At 36.1% G+C, this 9991-nt stretch overlaps 1 protein-coding gene and 1 pseudogene across 1 annotated transcript; both read left to right on the top strand.

Moving 5' to 3' along the window:
* The first annotated feature begins 1890 nt into the window (after positions 1-1890).
* Positions 1891-9367, top strand: LOC132064204 (protoheme IX farnesyltransferase, mitochondrial). Its single transcript, XM_059457113.1, has 7 exons — positions 1891-2289; positions 4405-4534; positions 4884-5021; positions 5146-5279; positions 5876-6001; positions 6395-6498; positions 8684-9367. Exons 1-7 carry the CDS (start codon positions 2018-2020, stop codon positions 9055-9057), a joined length of 1278 nt encoding a protein of 425 aa, XP_059313096.1. The 5' UTR covers positions 1891-2017; the 3' UTR covers positions 9058-9367.
* LOC132065869 (U6atac minor spliceosomal RNA) lies at positions 4578-4737 on the top strand (annotated as a pseudogene).
* Positions 9368-9991: the final 624 nt, after the last annotated feature.

Below are 9991 nucleotides of genomic sequence, written 5' to 3'. Positions count from 1 at the left end.
CATGATATAAACTAAAGAAGCTAAATTTCTTTAAAAGAAACAATACCAAATATCTAACCTCAACAAAATCCAGCACCTATATATTTACACTAAATAAAAAATATTCTACCAAAAAGTAACTTTTTACAAAAAAATATTTTTTGTCTATTAAGTTGTTGGGTGTCTCTAATTTGAATATGAGAGAAATAGCACTCTATAAGCGTAGTTAGTACTCCTTTTCTCTACCATATAGCTTTGGCGTCCTAAATAATTTGCAGTGAATATAGTTGACTTGCAGAAAATATAGTTGACCTTATATATGTGTGTGTGTAATGCATGAAGAAGAGTATAAGGGCGCAATTTGATATTAATGTGTAATTTGTAAGGTGACATGCATATAGAACATTTCGGATAGGAAAATTTATAATATATAAGTGCAACAAGGGCCCAAGAACTCAAAGGTATATTGTTTTCCTCATCACAAGAGACATAAAATTTTGTCTTCAACTTTTAATGAAAGCCACAAAAATATCGAAATAAAAGCCTAACATTTTATTTCATTTGATCTCAAAATGAGACAATTACTTTAAGTGTAAATACAACTTTTCCAAATAATATCCTTATATCATTTCACTACTCGAAAGTAAACATTCACAAATTTCACACACATAACATCCATGTATGCCAATCAGTTTATATTTTAGCGAATCAATGGTAACTTTCAAACATATATTTTTTATGGTTAATAATTATGATATATGCACACAAAACACAGGTATACTATGAGATCATTGCAAAAAAAATTCTGTAATAACGTTTTTTAGAAATCAAGTTAACCAAATCACAAAAGATGGGAAGTTAACAAATAAGAAATTGTCAAGAATGTCGAACCTGTTTTTGTTGTTTTCTTCGTAATTCATTGATTAGACGCTGGATTTTTTGTCATGCAAGTCAGAAGTCATTGCTTCATGTTGAAAAGTGACGGGATCTACAGAAGAAAGGCTAAAGATTATGCCTTTTTATATGTATGCAACTGTTTTATTGAGAAGTAACTTTCATACTGATATCCAGGAGAAAGGCTTTGGCCATATGAGAACTTTCTTCAACATTGCCATATTGGAATTTAAGGTTTTATTAATCATCATCATTCTATTCCCTGTTATTGACCGAATGAATACCTCATATTGCATTTTTGCAATGGATATGCACCCATGTCGATGGGAATGAATACATGGGATAAAAAATCACAAGACAAATTGATAAATAACTTTTGGCCAAAAGGATATAATTATTTGGATTGAAATTTTGCAATAGTTGAAAAAGCAATCACTTAAAACAACAATGCTCCGTTCGTAGACCAGCGTGGCTTTGAATTTTGCCATGGTTATTGGTGTAATGAGTCCGAACTAAATTCATAAAAACAAAATTCTTCTAAATATTATTTTTATTTATTTAATTCTTCATTCTTTCCCTATTTTATTAAATAAACAATCACTTTTAGTAACTAAAGATTAAAGAACAAAAATGCGCCCAATTAAACTTATCGAAGTATACGACTGGGTGGGATAAAAAATCACAAGACAAATTGATAAATAACTTTTGGCCAAAAGGATTAATATTGAGCGGCAGAGAAGAGGTGAATACCAATGAGCTTTTGACCAAAAGGAATAAAGGATTAATGTAGGAGCGGCAATAGTTGAAAAAGCAATCACATCCGTTCGTAGACCAGCGTGGCTTTGAATTTTGGGATAGTTACTAAGCACAATCTTTTTTTATATATAAAACAAATAGGGTAATTAGGATTTTTTAAGAAGGATATTTAAGTAATTTAATTTTTAAATTTAAGAGTTAATATTTTTAATATAGTATAGATATGGATTTCAACAGAAATACACAACAACTAATCGCGAAAGGATTACTATTAAGAATACACGACAAGGCATCAACAATACTGTCTTGTAAAATTTGACAGATCAAAAAGATTAATCTGGAAACATTCTCAATTGGACGCCCAACTCAGTTGTCAAGATTCGGCAGCATGTGGAGAAACTCAGTGGGTTTCTCTTCGAAACTCCTCACTTCTATTCGTGTTCCTTTACTTCATCATGGCCTCCTTAGTAGATCCACTTCTACAGCCGCCCGCTCCGGACCGGAGTCTGCTGAACCCGCCGGTTGGGTCCGAACCGGTTCTTCAGCTGTGGATCTTTCATCTTTTGCGGCTGCTTCATCTGTTTTGAAAGCTAGGGATGTTTTCGACTTCGCTAAGCATTACGCCCGCTGTTATTCCGAGCTTTCTAAAGCTCGCTTAAGGTGAAGCCCCATATTCTTATTTCTGTAATTAAACTGCTAGTATTGGAATTAGAGAATAGTAGTTGATTCATATTGTTATTTCTGTAATTGAATTCAATTGCTATTGTTATTTCAGTGATTGGAATGCATTTTGGACCGGATTAGAGAATAGTAGTTGATTCATTGATTTTGTGATGGAACTGTTTACTACTACTTGCTTATAACTAGCTGGATTTAATTATTGGAGTATTGTAAATATACTTATGTATCTATTGACTTCACAGAGTTATTGGAATGTTACGGCCTCTTTGATTGTGCTTATTGAAACGACCTAAAGTTGTCATCTTAAAGAGTGAGTTATATGGTTTTCTATTTCTAGATTACGAATAATCTTGATGGGATATTGTGTACTTTACCCTTTTTTTAAGAAAAAAAAAAAGGGATATGGATCCTATATGAATGCCGCTACAACCTCAGTGTAGCGGTGTAGCCCATGTATGCTGGTTTGATGGACAAGTTTATGGTGTGTTATTTTAGGTTGCTCAGTGAGTTGGTTGAGGTACGTTCAAGGGATATTGATTTGGGGAATATTTCAGACACGTTAGACGTTTGTTAGGTGAATATTGAATTCTTTATTATATAGCTGCTTGATTAAGTGCCTTTTTTTTAATCAAATAAGTGGTATATTAATAACAAAGCATCCTTAAGATGCATGATTTACACTAGTAGGAAGAGTCAGCTCTAGAAATAAGTTCCGATAATAGTTGGCTGCTGCAGGATAACCAAAATTATATGGGCTCAAGACCCAAAACTTTGGTAATTTAGCTGAGTAATTAGTTGTTAGTTGATGTTTCAATGATAAGAAGGAACCTATAACAATAAATAATGAAGGAAAAACCCATTTAGAAGGTCAATGAGTCTTGCTAAAACATGATTAAATGGGTGTTGGATATATGCTCGAGGCTGTCTCTGTCTGTATTGTATACTTCATTGACTGATACACTTGGTCCTTGTCTAGAAAGCACCCTAAGCCTCTACAATGCCCAATAAAGGTTTACCTTTTAATAAAACACTTCATTTTTATGTCTAATTTTTTGTTTTTCAGGTGATGCTATGTCCAGTTCGAACATTAAAACATATTAAAAGGGTCCAAAAGTGAGAAGCAAAGGAAGAGTGGGATATAGATCTATTGTTAAACTACCATATATCATTAAACACTCAATTCATATCCAATTTGTTCAGATTTTCCTATTGGTATTAGATTTACATTGCAAAAATACGAGGTGAAATGATAATCAATAAAGCTAAGAAACACAACAAAGTTGGAGATAATAGGTTGTGAGCCAAAAATAAAAGGAAGGAGCGTAGTGGACAAACCAATTTTAGTTTAGGTTCTTCATGCTAGCTATGGGAACAAGGGAAGCAACTTTTTCATCAAGCAAAGTTAGTTACTTTAAGGGGTTAATGTTTTAGTAGTAGTATAAATTATATGCTTAAAGCATATTATAAGGCCCTGTTTGCTTAAGATTAAGATGTATGAATCTATATTTTATAATACTATTGTTACCTTTCTAAAATAAGATGTATGAATCTATTTATGTTTAAATATAGGTTGATTATATAGATGCTGAAAAAACAAAGTGTCTTAATCATTCAATATCCAGATCTAGAAACAACATCTTACTTTTTAGATGTGTGCTCAAATTCGGACATCTTAATAAAAACAAATGGCCCCTCAATGGGTTGAGGTATGGATGATTTAGATTTAGATCCCTATTAGGTGCAAAAAAATAGGGCCTTAGATCAAAAGTGAGAAGCAGCAAAAGAAGACAAGATGCTCGCTATTCTTGTGCTCTGGCCCCATTCTCATCTTTCAACGTTCTGATACAAAATTATTTAGCAGGTAAAAAGGAGCTTCCACACTATTCCAAATTGCAAATCTTACTAGTCCTTGGGTTCCTTGGAGTAGAAGAGCTTCTAGGTTCTTTTTACTTTTGGTGACTACAACTTAAATGAGTTAAATCTATTGCATATTCTGATTGTTCACTCTTTCTTTCCAGAATGTTTGCAACTAAGCTACACAATATGTCACCCTCCGTATTTTTGCTGCTTCATTTTTCTCTAACTACACTGCAGCATGCTTGTTGTTGCAACCTCTGGCACTGGATATATCCTTGGGAGTGGTAGTGCCATTGACTACATGGGACTTTGCTACACATGTGCTGGCACAATGATGGTTGCGGCATCAGCTAGCACGTTAAATCAGGTAAAATACTGGAATCTTGCTCACAACTGCGCTTCCACCTAAAGTGTTGGTAAAAAGGAGAGTGGTTGGCATGTTCCTTTATAGGGAGGGGAACAGCCTTCGGGCTTTACCTGTTACCAGAACTACACTTCACCTAAATGAGAATTAAGTTAGCTCCCTCCCCTTTGAAAGTGGGAGAACCGGTGGGCTGTTGAGAATATTTTCCTTTTCCTTTTATGTTTTTCTTTGCGAAACAATTAACGGCAATGAGATTGTATCCATCCGTGACAATTCATGCTGCATGTACTTTTACATACATTTTCAAGTAGTGGAACTCCATGCCATTAATTATTCTAGTCTTCGCTCTCAGGTGTTTGAGGTGAAAAATGATGCTAAGATGAACAGAACTAAGAGAAGACCATTGCCATCAGGACGAATCAGTATACCCCATGCAGTAACATGGGCATCTTCTGCTGGCATACTGGGCACTGCTTTACTGGCTAGCAAGGTGGACGGATATCCTTTGCAACTAGTCTAACAATATGTATTGCAATTTGATAAATTGTCTTTCAGTTGCATGGATTATTGATTGAGGGACTGATGTTGCAATTTCTATGACAAGGTCTGTACAGGCTAATATGTTGGCAGCTGGCCTTGGTGCTTCTAATCTTGTGCTGTATGCATTCGTATACACGCCACTAAAGCAGATACATCCAATAAATACATGGGTCGGCGCAATTGTTGGTGCTATTCCTCCCCTGCTTGGGTATGTCTTGTTGTACACTTTTACGCTTTCAGCTTTATCAATCTCGGTCCCTCCTAGTTTGGTTGTTTTTGTACCCTGCACATAAAGGAGACATGATTTTATATCGTTGTGTTCTTGCCAAAACTCACCTCCTGATAGGTTGTTTGAGAATGTTCATTGATAGACAAATCCATGTGCTGTATTATGCAGCAAATTTACTAGAGCGATCATTTCAGCATGCTCGTGGTCTATATTTGCTTTGCAAAGTATTACTGGTTTGCCTTCTGTATGTAGCTACACTGCATAGTAAATTAATGATTCGATTTTCAGAGTGAGACATTCTTCATGGAATATCATTATTTCAGACTCAGTGTCTGGAGAATTCGCTAGTTAGCTCATAGTTGTAGAAAGGGTGACATATTTTTGATTCAGCAAATGCATGTTTTCGTTTTGAAGTAATTGTTTGTTTTTATGCAAACGTTATAAGAGTATAACTTACAGCATATACTTGGATTTAGTTTTAGGTTAGCCATGCTTTCTGGTATTTTGTAATTGCTGTTATTGTCATGGTTCTGCAGTTGATGCATCAATCTGAAAGATTTTCTCTCCTTGTAAAGGTGGGCTGCAGCTTCTGGTCAGGTGTCTCTCAATGGAATGCTTCTCCCAGCTGCTCTTTATTTTTGGCAATTACCTCATTTTATGGCCCTAGCATACTTGTGCCGTAAAGATTATGCTGACGGAGGGTATGTACCTCCTACAAGTATTAATTATGCAGTGATCCTCAAAGTCAAGGCTGTTGTGCAGTGAATGTAGCCATATAGTTTCATTTTAATGGCCATATGCATCTAGATGCCGAGGATTGTCCAAACATGTTCTACCTTTAAAGAGGTTCTCAAGCTCTAGTCATCATGTGATGAGTGGTGAATAAATATTTTGGGCTTCTGGAGGCTTAATTTGAGGTGGGGGTTTTTTTTGGGGGGGGGGGGGGGGTGGGGGGGAGCTTGAGTATTTCTGATGATGCTTGAAACAAAGTACATAAGCTGCTTGACATCATCCTCTCATAATGTCCAATGTTGTGTTTTCTCGAATTGGTCCTAAGATTTTCTTCAATTTGTCATCTCTTATTTTCTGTACAGGTTCAGAATGTTCTCTCTTGCTGATGCTTCTGGACAGAGGACAGCCGCTGTAGCCTTGAGAAACTGCCTATATCTACTACCATTGGGTTACCTAGCCTATGATTGTGAGTCATTTTTCTATATTGGAATATTCCTCTTTATGCTCTTGTTCTTTGTGAAGAGTTATTTGGCATTATTCAAATTGACCAAGTTTTATAAGGTAATTGGGCTTGTATGCTTCTGTCTCTGTCAACTTTGGTGTCCTAAGTTGACTTAAATGGTATAATTGACCATTTTTTAAAGTTAATTTTGACTTGAATTTTTCAAAACTTAAGCCAAAAAAGGTAGGCACTCCTTAAAATGGGAAGTACTGAAAATTCCAATTTGTTGACTATTACTTATAAAATCCTGCTCTATAATCTGATTTGATCTTGTAGTCCAAATAATCCAGTACCATTATGTATCTGAAATAGTAGTAATTAGTAAAATAAACGGACTTGATATACCCGATGCTTTGAGTTGGGAGTTGAGAAGTAACAAATTGTTTTCTGTCAAGTCATTCTATGAGAAACTTTTGGTTAGGACGGAGGATAGTTTCACATTTGATTCAGTCTGGATACCTAAGGTGACGAGGAAGGTATGTTTCTTCACATGGTTGGCGGCTAGAAGGGTGATATTGACGGCAGAGAACCTTAGAAAAAGAAAGGTTGTTTGTATAAGTTTTTTCTCCTATGTAAGGAGGCAGGGGAGGACGTGGATCATATTTTGTTACATTGTAAACTAGCCACGAGATTATGGTGGGATATCTTTAAATGGTTTTTGGTTTGGTGTTTCTTGGGTTTTGCCAAAATTCGTGAAGGAGTTGATGTTCAGTTGGATGAGTGGAGCTAGGAGAAGGAAGTCACAAGGTTTGGAATGTTACTCCTCTTGCTTTTTTGTGGGTCATTTGGAAAGAGAGGAATCAGAGAGCTTTTGAAGGGATGGAGATGAGCTTGGCTCAATTGAGGAGTAGTCTCCGATCCCTTATTTTCTTTTGGTGCACCCATGTAGTTCCTGTTTTTAGAGAGCCTTTTTTTTTTTTTTTGATTAAGCACCGGGTGTCCGAGTCTCTTTGAGCCCCGACTTATTTTGTAGGTTTCTCCTTTTTTGGTATACCTCTCGTATACGGCCATTTATGGCCTTGTTAATATCAATGAAATCTTTTACTTGATAAAAACACCCTAGCTCCACTCTTCCAGCGGAACATCAACTCCTTCACACATGTTGGCATTACCCAAGAATCGCCGAACCATCTAAATATATCCTCCCATAACCTCGTGGCTAATTTGCAAGGTAACAGAACATGGTCCACGTTCTCACCACACACCCCCCACCCCCCCCCCCACCTTTTTTTTTTTTCTTTTTCTCTTCTCCCCCTTACACAGGAAACACCTGCATAAGCAGATAACCTTTAGTTTCCTAAGATTCTCCGCCGTCAAAATCACCCCTCTATAGTTCTAAGAATAATCTTGTTCTTGATTCACTTCATTTTGAGTTATAGAACTTGAGATATCGATGCAACATGCTAAAAAATCCGACAACATCATCAACAACAAACCCAGTGTAATTCCACAAGTGGGGTATAAAATGTATTACTCCCTCCCAATTTAGTAAGTAGACAATTTAAACATCTTACATGGCAATTTAAACAAAAAATAGTGCCTCTTTCTATATTTTGTAAGTAGACAATTTAAACATCTTACATGGCAAGTTTAAAACCACAAGATTCGAAGGACATTTTAGTACATTACACACATCTTTAATTTAGGACCACAAGCTTCAAAAGTATCCTTTTATTCCTTGAACTTTGTGCCTAATCAAACTAAGACACTTAAATTGAGACGGAGGGAGTAATATTTATTTTCAAAGAAAGTGGACATCATCTTGGGACTACTAAAACCAAAAGAACTATTTTTTTCACGGGCGGAAGTATCATTTTTTTCTAATAATATCAAACATTTTAAGTTGTCCCAGCATGAAAAGTGTCAAGGTTTAGGTGAAGTACATAAAATCATGAAAATGTTTACATCATCATGGATTGAATTGTAGAATTTTGTGGATAAAATATCGAAGAGCTGGTTCCGGTTTGAAATGACTTGCATAGCAACTTCATGTTTTCCATGCAACTGCTCAATGTGCCTTTAATTTGTTGGAGATTCGCGCACATCTGCTGCTGGGTTCTTACTTTGAGTCTGCACTTCGTTAATGTTGGACCTCTCCCTCTTCATGCTTCTATCTAGACTGCCATCTCTTATGAGTGTCTCTGTGCAGGGGGTTTGACATCTGGGTGGTTTTGCCTGGAATCAACACTTCTCGCTCTGGCAATCAGTGGTACAGCAATATCATTCTACCTGAACCGTACAAGCAAAGGTGCTAGGAGAATGTTCCATGCCAGTCTTCTTTATCTTCCTGTATTTATGTCTGGGCTTCTAGTTCATCGTGTAACTGAGAGTGAGCAGCAAATGACTATTGAAAACTCCAGTAAGATTGTCGAGATGTCATCTTCATTGGAAACTACAGAAGAGGCACCAGAAGGAAAAAGAACGAAGCAGCCCGGAGTAAATGGTAACCGTCGGCCACCTGTAGCATATGCCTCAGTTGCTCCATTTCCGTTCTTACCGGCTCCTTCATATGCCACACCATAAGTTAATGAATCTTTCTTCCAATTTTGTTCTCTCTCATTACTGTAATAAAAACAGGAAGAGAACTACCCTTTTATATTGGTTTATTGGATGTTATACTTCATAAAGGTTGGAGTAATCCTACGATGTAGGATGTCTAAGGGATTGATTTCGTTTGTTTTATTGTTTGGTCCACTAGTCTCTTACCAGATCAAGTGGTGTCTTACAGATGATGTATATGGATTAATATTGTATCCTTGATCCGGTGATTGTGGAGAGATTTTTTGCATGGTTGGCATTAATAATTGAAGGACGTCCTATGAAAGTTCCTTGATGATCTGATTTTTTATTATTGACTAACCTGGAGAAATAATTACTAAATATCTCTGTTTTTGTTGTATTTTCGTGATCTGATTGTAGATTATTGACTTACCCGATGAAATAATTTGAAATATTCTCGCAAAATCAATTTTCTCCTCAGTCTTTTCATAACAAAGGCATGAGAAGTAGTTCGAAATACAGCTAGATTTGAAAAATCATTACCCTCAATAAAATTTAAAACGACTCTCTGTGACTAGCCTATTTCGAGACGTCGACTGATAACACTCTGGTCTAGTGTATAAATGAAACATTGTCCAAAAAAGAACACGTACTAAATGTTGTCATGAAGACGGAAGAAAATGATGAAAATGGTACAAGTTATAATTTCTCTCATTTTAATATGATGACAAAATAATCCACAAGGGCTCGTTTGGTATGAGGGATGAGGATAAATAATCCTGGGATTATATTTGTGATGAGTTTATCCCACGTTTGGTTGGGATAAAATCGCAGTATAACTAATTTCGGGATTAGTTATCTCGGGATTGTAGTGTTATTGTATCCCTATGAGAGGGTGAAATAACTAATTCCAGGATAAGTTATCTTTGGATAATTTGTTTCCAACCAAACGACCCCT

This window comes from Lycium ferocissimum, chromosome 7 (assembly GCF_029784015.1).
Source record: "Lycium ferocissimum isolate CSIRO_LF1 chromosome 7, AGI_CSIRO_Lferr_CH_V1, whole genome shotgun sequence".
In the NCBI taxonomy this organism is placed as follows: Eukaryota; Viridiplantae; Streptophyta; class Magnoliopsida; order Solanales; family Solanaceae; genus Lycium; species Lycium ferocissimum.
Note: the sequence above shows the minus strand (reverse complement) of the source record. Positions and strands in the feature narration are given on the sequence as shown.

What these genes read in the sequence shown, in the direction of transcription:
- LOC132064204 (XM_059457113.1), top strand. Translation starts at nt 2,018, where the DNA reads ATGTGGAGAAACTCAGTGGGTTTCTCTTCGAAACTCCTCACTTCTATT. An exon ending in CTTTCTAAAGCTCGCTTAAG is followed by an intron (nt 2,290 to 4,404) that starts GTGAAGCCCCAT and finishes ACTACACTGCAG; the next exon opens with CATGCTTGTTGTTGCAACCT. An exon ending in AAAGATTATGCTGACGGAGG is followed by an intron (nt 6,002 to 6,394) that starts GTATGTACCTCC and finishes TTTTCTGTACAG; the next exon opens with GTTCAGAATGTTCTCTCTTG.